At 45.9% G+C, this 16,128-nt stretch overlaps 2 protein-coding genes across 4 annotated transcripts in view; both read right to left on the bottom strand.

Moving 5' to 3' along the window:
• LOC111968234 (unconventional myosin-XVB) overlaps positions 1-10,302 on the bottom strand; it is a 36,384-nt gene extending 26,082 nt beyond the window's left edge. The window contains 20 exon segments of the mRNA XM_070445032.1: positions 881-995; positions 1,206-1,330; positions 1,425-1,470; positions 1,569-1,717; positions 1,813-1,890; positions 1,994-2,251; positions 2,392-2,487; positions 2,677-2,800; positions 2,922-2,980; positions 4,498-4,611; positions 4,830-4,991; positions 5,146-5,259; positions 5,358-5,421; positions 5,538-5,735; positions 5,858-5,932; positions 6,129-6,238; positions 6,367-6,430; positions 6,949-7,013; positions 7,555-7,731; positions 7,939-10,302. Of these exon segments, the coding sequence (XP_070301133.1) occupies positions 881-995; positions 1,206-1,330; positions 1,425-1,470; positions 1,569-1,717; positions 1,813-1,890; positions 1,994-2,251; positions 2,392-2,487; positions 2,677-2,800; positions 2,922-2,980; positions 4,498-4,611; positions 4,830-4,991; positions 5,146-5,259; positions 5,358-5,421; positions 5,538-5,735; positions 5,858-5,932; positions 6,129-6,238; positions 6,367-6,430; positions 6,949-7,013; positions 7,555-7,731; positions 7,939-10,302 (4,557 nt within the window).
• Positions 10,303-12,279: 1,977 nt separating this feature from the next.
• LOC111967831 (LLGL scribble cell polarity complex component 2) overlaps positions 12,280-16,128 on the bottom strand; it is a 29,434-nt gene continuing 25,585 nt past the window's right edge. For 2 of the 3 annotated variants that reach the window (XM_023993232.3, XM_023993233.3), the window contains 9 exon segments: positions 12,280-13,901; positions 14,037-14,095; positions 14,180-14,222; positions 14,557-14,601; positions 14,869-14,891; positions 14,999-15,149; positions 15,276-15,540; positions 15,688-15,854; positions 15,971-16,087. In XM_023993232.3, coding sequence (XP_023849000.1) covers positions 14,038-14,095; positions 14,180-14,222; positions 14,557-14,601; positions 14,869-14,891; positions 14,999-15,149; positions 15,276-15,540; positions 15,688-15,854; positions 15,971-16,087 — 869 coding nt within the window. In that variant the 3' untranslated portion in view covers positions 12,280-13,901; position 14,037. 3 annotated transcript variants of the gene reach the window in all.

Consider the following 16,128-nt stretch of genomic DNA (forward strand, 5'->3'; position numbering starts at 1 on the left):
TCTGACACAACAACACAGGGTCTGACACACAACAAGGTCTGACACAAACAACACAGGGGTCTGAACACAACAACACAGGGGTCTGACACAACTACACAGGGGTCTGACACAACTACACAGGGGTCTGACACAACTACACAGGGGTCTGACACAACAACACAGGGGTCTGACACAACTACACAGGGGTCTGACAACAACACAGGGGTCTGAACACAACCACACAGGGTCTGACACAACAACACAGGGTCTGCCATACCTACATCAGAGGCAGTCACTGGCTCCGTTTGCATATGAGACCGTGTCCATCTGAGCTCCACTCCAGTCCTGTTACACAGGTCGTTGAGGTCCAGCCAGTCTGACCAGACTCCAAAGCCCACAGCACAAGTGTCCAATTTTCCACTGGCCTTCCGCCTGAAGCCCATTAAGTTGTCCTCAGTGTCCGTGGCCAGTTGGACCTTCCTCCTCCGTAGGGGTAGAAGGAGGGAAGCTCTGGCTAACTCCCCAGCTGTGGAGTCGTCAGTGTTGAGCATGTTCAACAGGTGAGTCAGTCTGGTAGCAGTGTAAATCCACTCAAAATCCGGGACACCCAAACCCCCCTCGCTTTGGCTCAGGAAGATAACGTCACGTGTGTGTGTTTAAGCATATCCACTTTCTCACCGCTTGAACAGTTTTGTTATTCATTTCCTTCAGAACCTGTGAGATATGCACATTTGCAAGCAGATGTTGAATCTTTGCTAGGGCCACACACACACACACACACACACACGATCAAGTTTACTCTTTAGACCCTGGTCTAAGATACTAGACTTGGCTTTCTTGGATAGAGCTTATTTTTCTTCTATGAAACAACTGTACACCGTTACAGTGGCTTCTTAGGTACCTTAGTGAGTCCTAGCTGGTACTGTCCCTCATCAGCCCCTACAAAGTTCAGCAACGCCACGGTCTGCTCCTTATCAGACATGGTGGCTGGTCGCTCCACCAGGAGGATCCCATACCTGGGTAAGAGGGAGATGGGACAAGAGGGATAATAATCATTTGAGGAGAAGCTCACCTAGATCTATGAAGCAGCAAGTGGTGGTTGGCTCTGAGTTTTACTTTCTCCCAGTGAGATGCTAGTATACTGTTCGGTTGGTACTGTATGTGTGTGGATGGTGGTTAAACCGTGTGAATGAATATTAGTTTGCGTTGGTTGGTTTGTCCAGTACCTCTCCATAAAGAAGGAGAAGGGGATGCGGATGGGGAATCCCTCCTTCCTGATGGTGATGGTCTCAAGTATCCCAGCATGCCTCAGCTGGGTTGACACATAGTCCACATCAAAGATACCGGGAAGCTGAGGGCAGATGGACAGGATACGAGATCATATAGGTTTGTAACTTTTGGCCTAGAAAGGGRGCAATTGGCTACATTTAATGTTGCATACCCACCTTGACATAATTTGGCTTGAAACACCGAATAAAGGTGGTTTTACACCTGGATGGAAGGAAAAAACACAGGTCATCCACCACTGCCTTGCTTCTCTCAGCAAACAAAWTGAAAATATATTTTGCCTTCTTGTAAAAGACCCTGACCTCTCTAGTCGTGTGGTGAGCTCAGTCAGGGACTGTTGGAAGTGTGCTGCCACCGTGGAGGGCTGTTGCCTGTGACCTTTACCCCTCCAGCCCAACTCTCTCTGCTGCAGGTAATTATCCTGCACCTTACGGAACAGCCCTGACACCATCTGAGATACAGAGATCGATTGATTGATTGAATGGGTAATTGAGTGAGTGAGTGATTGATTGATTCCCCTTAAGCCTACAGGAATTACAAGTTCACCTTCAGTCTACTCCGAGCAAACAGCTCAACCACCTCTGTACGGAACTGATCATGGTTCTTATTCAGAAAGTTATGGACCTACGGAGAGAGAGGAATATAAAAAATAAAAAAATCACTCTGTCCATCCATATAAACATGTCCTAACTCAGTGGTTCCTAAACACTTCAGAAGCTAGAACCACCTGGTACGTGACAGCTCCGGCATAGTGATAGACAGTGAAGACAGGCAGAGGGATCTTGGGTTTAGTGTAGTATGGGCTGTTCCCATGGTGATAGTGGCACTTTTGGAGGAAGGTGTGGTCGGTGGCCTGGGGTAGGCAGGTCTGGTCATCCAGTATACGGAGGATACCATGTGGTCTGGAGGAGATGAGGTCTAGACAGGAGTGGAAGTCCTGCAGTGGGACGGGGTACCACTGGATCTGCTCTGTACTGTACTCTTCCTGGAGAACACACACACGAACGCACAAGCGCCACCGTTTTTAATCAGTATTCATGAATGTCAACCCCAGAAAACTATTAGAGACGCACAATGACTTTACTGATTGTTTGACTTGTGAACTCTGACCCCTAGCCCACTGACCTGTTCCTGGGTCACCACGGCCTTGTTGACAAAGTGCTGCAGCTGCTCGTTGGCAAAGTTAATACACAGCTGTTCAAAGCTGTTCACTCCCAGGTCCTACAACACACAGGTAYATATATGTTTAATAAATGCATACAATAGGGCTGCCCAWCCCTGTTCCTAGATAGCTGCAGTRCTGGAGGTTTTCGCTCCAACCCTAATCTAGCACACAATCTAGCATATTATCYTGAGATTAAATCGCACATTCTCCATTAAACATTTACTGTGGTCCTCATTGCCCCTCACCTCAAAGCCGTAGATGTCCACTATCCCCACGGTGCTGTCCATTTCTGTAGGGCTCAGCCAATCATTGATCTGCTCCAACAGCCAATCGAACAACACAGAGTARAAGGCCTTGGCTATGGCATCTCTAGGAGAAAGGGATAGATAATAGCTAATTATTTTTCTATGCTGCTCTAGATAGTATTGATTAACTCCAAATATAAGGTGGAGGAGCTCACTCACACGGCAGTGCATGCCTCGGTCAGTACCTGGATTCTATGGCACTTTCCACAGACAGGGGGCAGTAGATCCTGTCATAGGTTGTCTCCTGAGGAGGGACAGGTACAGTGCCTTCAGAAAAAAATTCACACCCCTTGACTTTTTCCACATTCTGTTGTGTTACAGCKTGAWTTTAAATTGGATTCAATTGAGAWGTTTRTTTTCACTGGCCMACACACAATACCCCATAATGTCAAAGTGGAATTATGTTTTTCCCATTTTTTACAAATCAATTAAAAATGAAAAGCTGAAATGTCTTGAGTCAATAAGTATTCAACCCCTTAGTTATGGCAAGCATAAAWAAGTTCAGGAGTAAACATTTGCTTAACAATGAACCTAATACGTTGTTCTGTGTGCAATAAAGTATTTAGCATGATTTTTGAATGACTACGTCATCTCTGTATCCCACACATAGTTATCTGTAAGGTCCCTCAAGCGATCAGTGAATTTCAGACACAGATTCAACTACAAAGACCAAGGAGGTTGTRCAATGCCTCACAAAGGGTACCTATTGGTAGATGGGTAAAAATAAAAACAAATGGTGACTTTAAAACAGTTGAAGAGTTTAATGGCTGTGATAGGAGAAAACTGAGGATGGCTCAACAACATTGTAGTTATTCCACAATACTAACCTAARTGACAGAGTGAAAGGGAAGCCAGTACAGAATAAAAATCTTCCAAAACATGATTCATSWTTGCAACAAGGRACTGAAGTAACACTGCAAAAAATGTGGCAATGCAATTWACTTTTTGTCCTGTATACAAAGAGTTTTGTATGGGGKAAATCCAATACAARACTTTACTGAGTACCAGCCTCCATATTTTCAAGCATAGTGGTGGCTGRATCATGTRATGGGTATGCTTGTAATCYTTAAGGACTGGGGAGTTTTTCCAGGATAAAACATTTTACTGAATGGAGCTAAGCACAGGCAAAATCCTAGAGGAAAACCTGGTTAWGTCTGCTTTTCACCAGACACTGGGAGATGAATTCACCTTTCAGCAGGACAATAACCTAAAACACAAGGCCAAATCMACACTGGAGTTGCTTACCAAGAAGACCGTGAATGTTCCTGAGTGGCCGAGTTACAGTTTTGACTTAAATCTACTTGAAAATCTATGGGAAGACCTAAAAATTGTTGTCAAGCAATGATTAACAACCGATTTGACAGAGCTTGAAAAAAATGTAGAACATAATAATGGGCAAATGTTGCACAATCCAGGTGTGGAAAGCTCAGAGACTGACCCAGAAAGACTCAAAGCTGTAATCACTGCCAAAAGTGCTTCTACAAATGATTGTCTCAGGGGTGTGAATACTTCTGGAAATTAGATACTGTATTTCTATATTTCCTTTTACAATAAATGGAAATGTTTTCACTTTGTTCTTATGAGGTATTGTGTGTAGATAGGTGAGAAGAAAAACCATTAAATCCATTTTGAATTCACACTAACTAAATGTGTAATAAGTCAAAGGGTARGAATACTTTCTGAAGGCACTGTAGATCAGCTAATGTATGAATAGTTCAAGAAGATTGAAGGGTGAAGGCATGGCGAAGGGTTTGTTCTGACCGTGACTTTGTGTGTGATGACTGTCTGTAGGGCCTCTGAAGACACCTGCAAGAGAGAACCTACTCTCCTGGCCTCCGCCTCACTGAAGATACGGGCCACCTCAAATGACTCACTCTAGATACACACAAAAGTACAGTATTAGATATTTCTTTACCTTCTGTTTCTCACATATACTGTATATCAAACATACAAATGAATGAAAAACATCCAAAACACGTGCAAACTTCAGAATGCATACTACTCTGAACAACTCACATCCTCTTTGAGCACAGACAGACACCTCCTCCCCTAKGAATACACTCACCCTCCCTTACCCACTCTCTCACACACACCTCGTAGGAACTGAAGCAGATATTCCCCAGCTGTAGTATGGAGGAGAGGATGGCCCAGACTGTGGAGATCTGGTCGGCATGTAGACCAATCGTCTCAAAGCACTGGACCAACAACAGGAAGTCCTGTTTGTCCAGCTTCCCCTTCAGCTCACAGGACCCGCCCTGACACAGAGAGGGAGGGCGAAGTAATCTATTCAGCTCGACTGATTGTTCCCTCAATCCTGGTCCAGGGAACACCTGGGATGAGCAGGGTTTTTTGATTCTACTAACGGATTCTATTCATTTGATCCTACTGATTCTACTAATTGGGGCTTACTTGGTTGAGGTAGTAGTATGTCTCTGCTCCCTGCAGATAGAGCTCCTGTTTATCCCAGTCGTTCATCCCCGCCAGCAGCTCATAGAACACATGGTAGTTCCTCTCCTCATTGGACTAATGCAGAGACAGTACAAGTTAGGTAAACCATGAGTAAAGTGTCAGACTGTGGCTATGAGGAATATGCACCCAGTCGTGTCACACGAAGACCTGACCTGGAACACCACGCGTGACTTCTCAAGAAGGTACTTTGACAGCGAAGTCCCCACCACCACACCCCTGTCGAGCAATTAAAAAGATTAAAATGCATTTTTTTCCTCCAGTTCCATGCCAATTGAACGCAACTTTGTTTCTCTACAGAGTGAAAGAGATGAGGTTCCTAGAGGAGGACATACTGGAGAATGTGGATGTGAAGGTATTTGCCAAAGCGACTGGAGTTGTTGTTGAGGATGGTCTTGGCATTACCAAAACTCTCTAGAATCGGCAGCACCTCCATGGGCTGTCTGAGGTTGTTGTTCCTGCCTTGGTACATGGAGCTGAGGTAGTGGACTATAAGCTTGGTGGCCTCAGTCTTACCTGATCCACTCTGACCACTGTAGAAAGACAGAATACACTTCAGAACAGCTGTAGACAAGATGATAGGTCAATACAGTCCTCTAAAGAGAGAAGGAGAATAGGAAAGAGAGAAAGAAAGAGACTGGTGCCTCTGACATACCTTATGACGATGCACTGTTCTTGTGGTGAGTTCTGAGATTGGCTGAAGGCTGCATCGGCGATGGCATAGACATGGCTGCACAAATAGATACACACCCACAGACTTACATTWGCAACAGGTGGATTCCCTTGGCGTTACTCAGTGCTTGTTACTCTGCTGTCACTCAGATTGGCAACATAGTTATAATTGTGTTATTCTGTCATTACAGTGGCTTTGGTTCATTCTAGGGTTWACTCTTGATTTACTCCTGGGTTACTCTGCTGTTACTCACGGAGGGTTGCGTTTCTGCTCCTTGCCCTGGTACTGCTGTCGGAGGTCCTCTGTGTAGAGGTTAAGGGGCTTGAAGGGGTTAAGTGACAGCAGCATGTTACCTATGTACGTCTGGGACACACAGGYAAGATGATGGTTATCTGATATGGCTGAGAGGTAGAGCTGAGATATACATGTTTATATGGAGAGAGAGAGATCAGTCTGAGTTTTTCCTCGTGTTCAGTTGTAAGGTTACATACGTAGATGGAGTCACGGTGAAACCTCTTCTTCAGATTCAGCAGCACAGAGCTCTCACACACCTCCCTGGAGACATACACCAGTTAACAGAGAGAGGTGTGTGTGTGTGTAGGTTACCTTCTAAATGTAATCCGTCACAGTTACAAGTTGCCTGTCCATAATTGTAATCAGTAACGTAATTTTTTTGATTACCCCAAATCGGTAACGTGATTACTTTCTTTTGGATGACTTTTCCCTTAAGAAGCATTAGAYGAAGACAAAGGAGCCATCAAACACATTTGGTGTCTCTGACTGGTTGTCAGATTCGCTCAGGTGGAACAAACTTAAACTTGCACCTTTCAATGCTGAATTGAATGTCATTATGAAAACAGAAAGGTGTCCTAATATATATTTTTCCCGCAAACATCCTTTCTGAATTATAAGTTATCCTAGAAGTACTCATCTAGTTTTTCAAAAGTATCTAGTCTGATTACAATATTTTTGCAGGTAAAGTCCACAGTTCAAAAAAACAAAATGCAATCAGATTACATGTAATCAGTTACTCCCATTACCCTGTCTGTGTGCACGCGCTCTCTCTCACTCACTCAAGCTGGGATAGATCCTCCACCTCGTCCACCTCCACAGCCTGGTCAGACCCTGGCATCGCTACCTGAAGGTGAAGCCAGAGCAGGCACATGTCAGCCACACGTCCCCCTCCAGAACCATGTACAATGGATCTTTCTCCTAACCCATTTACTGTGCCTTCTTTCTGTAGATATATTTCTTGTCTAGCAGTTTTCATTGTACTCTAACCATATCCCTCAGTCCCGTAACCCCACCCAGAGCCCCTCTACCACAGGTAACCAATACATCTGTATTCATGGGAAAGGCTGAGTCACTGTGATAGTTGATACACTGTATGCCTGTGCTATGCTCTATTGTATTGGTACTGACGAGAAAATAAATAAACTAGTAGAGGTCTGTGTTACAGGCTTTAGTCAATACACACAGAGACTGACAGCGGTGAATAGGAAGTGGGATGCTTAGTGAACAAGGGTTAGRAGTTCTATTGCCTGTTTTGCTCTCAAACATGCTTACCCTGAAGCTACAGCATGTCCAAATGAKGTTATCCGTGCTGTGAAGACGTTGGTCCAGCGCTTCGTGGATACATACTGTAAGTTCAATAACTAAAGCCAGAACAATCTCAGTACCGTTGTGTTGTTGAGGCGACTCTCCAGCATGTCCTGAGCAGGGTCCTCAGATTCCCAGGGTCCTCTCCCGTTGTGGGTCGGTACAGTCCTGGCCTGGTTCCCATCCTCGTACACCGTCCACTTGGTCAGCTTCTCCACTGTCTGGTGGGGCAGGAGGGTATCCGCTCGCAGCCAGTCCTGTTGAGGGAGGGGATCATAGTGGAGTTTTGTGTAACAATTATAATTGTGACGGTATCGCGACATCAGTCATATCGTGATACCCGAGAGGCTTACGGAAATTGGTTAACTGAAATGCTATCCTCCTATCSACATATTTTAAATGTTTTCTGTTAGATATTATTATAATAAAAAGAAAACAATTCATTACCAAAAGGTCATCCATACCTGGGGGTCTCCGCTCATGCGAGTCGTCCCAGCCCAGTGCACCTCCAGAGGGCCGACAGGGTACAGCCCCCCCCCTCCCATCAGCTGGGCCACCTCTCGATCAGCCTCTTCTTCATAGTACGACCCCACCCTAGACCCAACTCTGGCTGGTTCTCCAGTCAGTCTGACAGGTTCTCCAGACTCAGGACCATCAGTGGGGGGTCCGGCAAACCCAGCTCCTGTCTCCCTGTCTGGGACTACAGCTCCACGGCTGGGTCCTACTTCTATTGCAGCAGTAGCAAGAGGCTTGGATAGCTTGGTCAATTTGAATTGATCGTTGCCCAGTTTGCCCCTGGCTGCCTGGAGGATGCTGAAACCCTCATTGCCTTTAAGTGCCGCCTCCCTTTTCCTGTCCTCGTTGCTGGTCTCCGGTGTGGGTCTCTGTGCTCCTGTGCTCCCATTTATACTTTCAGTCCTCCTTGGCTCTGGTGCTGCTCCAGGAACAGGCTTCTTTATGGACTTGAGGAGGGTGAGGTCCGGTTTGACCGGGAGTACCAGTCTGGCTCCTGGTTTGGGGGGCTTGGGTGCTTCGAGGGTGGCTCCCACAGCAGTGCTGGAGCCTGGGGTGGAGGAGGAGGCTTGCTGAGCAGTCTGGGATGGCTGTGCTGGTAGGATTCCTTTGGCCTTTCCCATGCCCAGCTTGTTCATCCTGGGGAGCACGATGGCTGCTGGAGGGGAGGTGGAGTGGGGGTCGTCACCAGACTCCCCCGCTTGCCTCTTCTGGGTGACAGCAGACTTATCTTCGGCTCCGTTTCCAGAGGTTCGGTTCTTCTTGCTGGCCAGGCTGGTCTTACTAGCCACACGCATGGCCATCCGATGTTTAAGCAGGCTGTGTTTGGAGCTAGTGGCTCCCTCCCTCTGTTTGATGGCTTGGAGAGGGAGCCAATGGGAGAAGCCAATGGCCTGGGTCACTACTTTCAGTTTACTCCTCAGGTTGAACCCTTTGGGCATCTTCCCCCTGATCCAACCCGAGACATGGCGTAGAGTCGTCACACCTTTCCTACGAGTGACGAGACTMTCCGTGGGTTTGGCTGAGACTGCATCTGTAGACCCGGCTGTAGATGCTTCCTCTCCAGGCTTGACCAGCATTTTATTGCTCCTTTGTCGAACAGATGCCATCTTGACTCTGCCCAGGACCAGGCCAATGTTTTTCCTGCTCCCCTGTTTGGTTTCTCCTTCACCATCTTGTTGCTCCTCTTTCGCTTGTTCCTGTTCTCCTTCAACCAGACAGGCTTTGAGGTCATTTCCTTTTGATTTCAATAGCATCATCCGTGATGGGCCTTTAGATGAAGTTGAGGCAGCCTCATCCTCCTGCGACTCCAATGGGGAAGAAGAAGCATTCTTGTCTTTGATGGAGGTTTTTGTTTGTTTGGCTAGCTTCAGGATCTGGGCCTTGTGTTTTGCAGCGTCAGCCTTGCTGAGGGAGACATCTTTCAGAGGCTGGGCTTCTTCCTCTGCTGGAGTAGCTTTCTGTTTCCCTTTCCCTTTTTTTCCCTCAGCTTTTTCAGCTTTCTTTTTCTCAGCTTTCTTTGCTTTCTCTGCTTTCTTTTTCTCTGCTTTCGTGGGTTTCTGGGCTTTCTTAGGTTTGTCAACCTTCTCTTGAGCTTGGCCCTTTTTTTTCATGAACATCTTGGATTTCAGACCCCCTACCGGTGCAGTGACGCTGGTCGTCAAACTGAGTGGTGGCACAGCGGTGGCTTTCTTGGGCGACCCTCTTTTCCTTGAAGTTACCTTCTCAGATTCACCCCCATCGCTGGTCACTGCCACTGATTCTTCCTCTTCCTCACTGGTACTGACTGGCTCCTCTTCAAGTTCCCATCGTTTCCTGATTTGCACTGGAGGTTCCTTTTCTGATTCTTCCTTTACCTGCCCCCCTGTGCTTCTCTCCGTGTCTGACACCTCAACCTCCTCTTCGCTGCTATCCTGTGTCGCCTCTGTCTCGAGCCCTTCTGTCTCAGTTGTCTCCTCTATACAAACTAGCTCCTCCTCCTCCTCCTCCTCCTCCTCGCTCTCCTCCACTGAACTCTCTCCTTCGCTCTCAGATTCCTCAGTCTCCTCTGTTTCACTCACTATGACACCTCTTTTTTTTACAGGCTTTGTTATAGGTGTGTCTGCCCTCCCTCCTTTGGTTGGGGGTATTTTTGATCCAGGTTTAGATTTGATAGCTTTATTCGTACCGCCATCAACTGTCATGCTTTTCTCCTTCTGAGGGGATGATCTACCATTCTGACTTTTCCCATTCACTGTTTTCTTCCCTTTCTCCTCTTTCGGCTGTTGTTTAGTCTGCTCTTTACCTTTCTTGCTATTCTCCTCTTGCTTTTTCATTTTACTCTCTCCCTTTTTAGTCTTCCCTTTGCCATTGACCTCTTCTTTCTGGTCTACTGTTTCTTTTCCATTTGTCACTGCAGGTGGTGGTTTGGAACAATTATTTTCTCCTTTTTCCTTCGGTTTCTTTCCTGTGTTGGTTCTCTCATTTTCTCTACTGGTCCTACCTTTGGTTTTTACAAGTGACATGTCTGAAGGATGTCCTCTATCAGCTATTATTCATCTTTGGTTTGAATAAAATGATTACCTGCAGAATAGGAACATAACTACTAAGAATATGGTAGATAAGTTCAAGTTACACAGTACAGGAATGAATAACAACGTACGAGACATACATTTCTTTTAATAAGAAATAGCCTGAAATGACTGTTTGGATTTCATTGACATTTAAATATTTCTTATCATGTCTCTACTTTCAGTGAAACCTTCAACTTGCCTGTTAGCACAATAATTACTCTGGTGCTAACACACATGAAGGTTTAYATCGATCAATGAATAAATAAATGCAAGGGCACCAGGTCAAGTAATGAGTCTGTCAACCATAGTCAGTCAGCATTAGGACAGGGTTTCAGGCGTTTTACACCTGGATGGCCACTTGACACACAAGTCTTAGGTTAGAGAGACAGATTAGCTGCTGACCCCATTAGCTACAGTATCACAACAGTACTATCATACTTGTCGTATAGTGGATAGTATATTATAATACAACATAGTACTTGCTATGGCTAACTACCACAATTTAAGGTTATTGTGTTTATGTTAACCATTATTATCATATAGAAAAACAAAACACAAATMAAACATCCTAAGTGGCTATAAATGTTTGATCTCAGATGGATAAAGTTACACTGCAGAGATCTAAACAATGTTTTATCTCTAGGTCAATCTAAATGGTTCTACCCTGCAGGGGTAGCGCAGTGAGAGTATGTATCAGGGTGATATAGCTTACCTGGCCTCTCAGGTGATCCTCAGGCATGGCTGGGGGTCCAGAAAGTGTTTCTGCTTGTCCTCAAGTACTGGTGTCACCTACACACACATTGACCCACCAATAACGACAACAAACYCACACACTGACCAACCACCACACACAACTTAACCCCAAACAAAGACAACATACACACACAGTATTTGAATAATTTAACTGTCTTTGGCAGTCCGTTCAGATATACAGCTATTCATATGGGCAGCTGGTGAATGAGGGAGAGGAAATGTGAGAACAGGTGTGTGGAGACACTGACAATAGGTGGTGACAGACAAGGGAGAAAGAGATGGAGAATGAAAGAGCAGTGCCTTCTCAGAAAAGAGATTCCATCAGTGCTCTGGAATTAAAGGGCTATGCTCTCCTTCCATTTTCCCGCTTCTCTATTTCACCTTAAATTCATCATCTTCCAGTTGAATAGCATTATATAACTTATCTATAAAAACCTATGCAAGCATTTTATTTATTATAATTATGGGCAAGGTATGTATCAACAACGTGAAGGCACTATATTGGCTACAAGGTGTACAATAAACTCTGAACAGAGRATTCTGGCATAGATCATCATAGTCCCTATTGGCTAAGGTGCTTTTCTGGCACATTTGAACAGACAAATTAAATGCATTTCTCCCATTTTCCACCAACATAGATTGTTTTGAGCTGCCTGGTGTTTGAGGGCGGTCCTATAAGAGAGGTAAAGTTCCAGCAAAGCGATTGTGACCCAGGCAATAAGTGAACAAAGCACTGCTCCATAATGGTGCTGAAAACTCTTGGCTGTGCTTGTATGACAACTGATCCCTAATTTATCCACTTGACCTGCCAGCCCCCAACTCACAAGGCTCAGGATAGAACCCAAGCGCAGAGCCATCAGATGTACTTTATTTTGACTGTTGAGGTTGAGTGGGGAACAGTCAGAGCGAGGCTTGAAGCAGCAACCCTGTAGTTCAATCAAGCAGTGAATGAAGTCGAACTTCATAGAAAGACACAGACACGTGAACTCTTGTGAAAAACATGTATTCATTTTCCAGCAGGACATTATGTAGTGTGAAAGTAATCAATCAAAAAAGTAGGGTTCTCATACTCCATCATTCACTACAAAAATATATTCTAGAGACCACAGAAATGCTCAAATACCCAGCATTTCAAGAAACAGTACCAAAATATTTTGTTGCAAGATCCGACTATAGCAGCCAACCCCCATTAAAAACACACCTAACCGTTAACAGGCAGAGAATCATATAGTACATATATATTAAACATTTGACTACAATATCTTAAAATTACATTCCTAAATAACATTACTCATTGCTGTGTTCAAAAAAGGGTTTACATAACATTTTAAAAACCAAGCCACCATAGAAAGTTGTAGCGTCATGTGCTACACAGGACAAATACCTACGTCAGGTTATAACTGGTTATTACACATTAATGCGCGGACGGTAGGAGAGGTAAGGAGGGAGGTCAGTTGGCAACAAAAGCTTGGGGAGACATTTTACGGCACAGTGGTRTTAAACTGCTAGTCTGGTAGTCAGATGTGTTTCTGAGTTGGCTAAAGCAGAGAAGCTGGCTAAAACAACAATAGGTCTGGCTACCAGGCTGGTGTTCGACCATCTTGTGTGGTTCAAAATTAACAGTACTGATTCCACTGATACTCCATGTTGCTCTCGCACTACAAACAATGCCTTGTTTAGAGTGCCAGAATACATTTGATGATTTGTCAGCATAGGCAACAAACTAAATCAAAACAGATTTAAAAAAAAAACAAAAAAAACATTCTTGGCTCCCTTGTACAGTTTCTCATCCATTTAGATTTTACYTCTCCAATAATCACACAGAATCAAAACAAAAGGTTACAAAATCACAGGTAAAATGACATTACAAATAAAAGAATCACAGGAATAAAAAAAACAAGTCCATCCCCCCTATATCTTCCCCCTCCCCCCTATGTGTCTCTCTCTAGGAGACTAAGGCAAGCGAGGATGTGCAGAGGCAGGGCTGTTACTGGACGAATCAGAGTTTCACAGGCCAGCTTGAGTTCAAGGGTGAAAGGCTGAATGCCGTGACTGGGGTTGGGATGAGGAGGGAACGTGAGGAGGGGGTGGGTGAGTGACAAGGGTGTGTTTAATGCAAGTATGGCTTGTGTGTGAGTGTGTGTGAGAACTGTAAGTGGCTTTGGATAAGCGCGTCAGCGGAATGACCATACGATCATTACTAATGTGTGGCAGGTGTAGAGGTACCAAGCGTAGCAGGGGTATTACAGTACAGTGGTTGGTCCCTAGGCACAGGCGGTGGTCCCTCCATCTCTCTATAGCGGTGGGCCTCAAATGACACCCTGTTCCTCATACACTACACCAACCCCGTTTTATGGGCTTTGGTTAAAAGCAGTGCACTACTTGGGGAATAGAGTGCCATTTGTGACAAAGCCAGTGAGTCAGTCTTTGGGGTTAGGGGCCAGGGTTCAGCCGCTCATGCTAGGGGTCAGGGGTGAGTCTCRGGGGGCTAGGGGCCCCAGTGGTCAGTAGTGGTAGTAATAGTAGTGTTTGTGTAGATTGCGAGGCAGGAGTCAGGAGTCGCTAGGCAGACTCCACGATGTCTCAGGCACAGGGATGACTGGCTCAGTCTGAAGAACAGGGAAAGAGAGAAAGACAAAACAAGAGATGAGCGAACCAACAATGAGCAACCTGAATTCCATCACCATAGTGATATGTATCATAATCCGGCAGATTAATGTTGATGATAGTGATCATAAACTCACCTCAATTGCTCAGCACCTTCCCTCCAGCGAGAGCACTCGTCCCATTCTCCAGGAATGTCCTGTAGCAAACACACACAAATGAGTCCCTGCATAACACACTGAAAAACAGAGCTTGTAGTTGCGTTTCAGAGGTGAATACTCACGTCTGATCTACTTCTAGAGATTTCTGGATCTCCTGAAGCACAGCTGTAAGAAAACACACGTCAGACCACAGATGCACAATGATGATTGACATGAGTTGCAATGAGTTGGGATGGTCATCATGAAACATGCAATGGGGTGGTTGTGGTTCACTGTGTAGCAGACAATCACTCAAGACTGCTGGTCGGGTTTACACATCCGGATGCCAAACAGGACAGTCAAAGCAGACACATATCGATGTGGCTCAGTTGGTAAGAGCACGGCGCTAGCAACGTCAAGGTTGTGGGTTCAAACCCCGCAGGGATCACTCAAACAAATGTTGGGAGTTGGTTAAGGTTAAGTTCTGTTAAGGTTGTCTGGTGGTTCCTGAGGTACTCACTCTCGTCATTCAGCAAAGCATGCTCCATCACACGTCTAGAGCTCTCTGTAAACGAACAGCATCGCAGCACGCAGTCAGCACATCAGGGCACAGAAGCACACGGCATGACAACACAGTGAGTGTAGATTGTGTGTTCGCAGACCGATCAGCACAAGCAAAAAAAGGTTGACAGCCTAACAGAGCATTTCATACTGTGCGCTTGCTGAAGAACTCTGTTAAGCATTGACGCATGCATGTTTTAGTATTATTTGCATAGCTATAGATAGAACTATATTAGCTCTTTAAAGCYGTACAAACAGGATGTTATCTTACCCACGCCATCCCTCGTGGAATTTCTGGAATGACAGACACAGCTGTTCAGTAAAACATGAAAAGGTAATTGTGCCAAAAACAGTACTTCCAAAGTCGATGGTGAATACAGCTATAAAAACAGTGTGTCTACCTGCGCTCCACAGAGGCCCCGTCCGGCGGCGCCCGTGGCAGAGTGGTGCTGGGTGTCTGAGAGGACACCTCCACTAGAGACCGGGGCTCCACCACACAGCGAGCAGACAGAGAGAAACGCTCAAACTCTGACGGAGAGATCAGGTAGAAACCTGAGGGAGAAAGAGCGCAYGTAAGAAAAATGGATGGCATGAGAGGAATGAAAGAGCTGAATACATGAAATGCCAAATGCTTGTGAGATGTAAACTGTGTGTGTGTGTGTGTCTCTCTCGTCCTACCTTGTCCATGCTTGGTGAAGACGCAGGATGCAATGCCGCTGACGTCCTCCCTACGTATACAGGGGTACTGGACCTGTAATTTCACCCCCGGCAACGACACCACGTGGAGGTCTCCCTGATTGGTCAGGACGGTGAGGCCGCTCTCGCCYTAGTCGTCCGTACGGGTGCTGCCGAACCAGGCCACGCCCACCCGGCGCACGCGTGAGCCGTCAATGGCCGTCAGCTTCAACTTCATTTTGGCGCTCACCTTAGGCAGGGTGAACACCTGGAGAAAGAGAAATGATAATCTTGGAGGATAAACAAATTTTGTGTTTCTTTATGAACCCTTGGGGGGGGGGGGGGGTCCCCTCATCAGATGAGTGTGGGTAAGATGTGTGTGTGTGTGTGTGTGCTGTAGTGTGTGTCTTCTCACCTTGAACTGTTCCTCTGATATGACCAGTAGGCTGTGTGAACCCTGCATGTCAGGTGAGCGGGCCAGGTCGTGTGCCACCTCCAGGGGCTCAGGCAGAGGGGAACCATGGCCGTCCAACACCAAGATGCCCACTACTGGAGCCCGGTGCATCAACTGGATCTCCTTAGCTGGAGAGAGAGTGGGAGAATGGATCTGTGCTTCATTGTCTGTTGTTAAAACAGAGTTTTGGAAGTGTGGACGAGGGAGGCAAGAGAGCGATGTGTAAGAACATGCGTGTTCTCACCAGGGTGTGCTGTGACAGGGTCCTCTCCTCTGCGTTCCACAGGCGGTAGGCGGAGCTGGTAGGCGAATACTGATCCTCCATTGGTCCCTGCCCACAGAGAGGGTGTGTTGTGGGAGCCTGAATGAGCAGTATGAGATGTCATAAAATGTTTCATTGCC

The sequence above is a fragment of the Salvelinus sp. IW2-2015 genome, linkage group LG8 (genome assembly GCF_002910315.2).
Source record: "Salvelinus sp. IW2-2015 linkage group LG8, ASM291031v2, whole genome shotgun sequence".
Lineage (NCBI taxonomy): Eukaryota > Metazoa > Chordata > Actinopteri > Salmoniformes > Salmonidae > Salvelinus > Salvelinus sp. IW2-2015.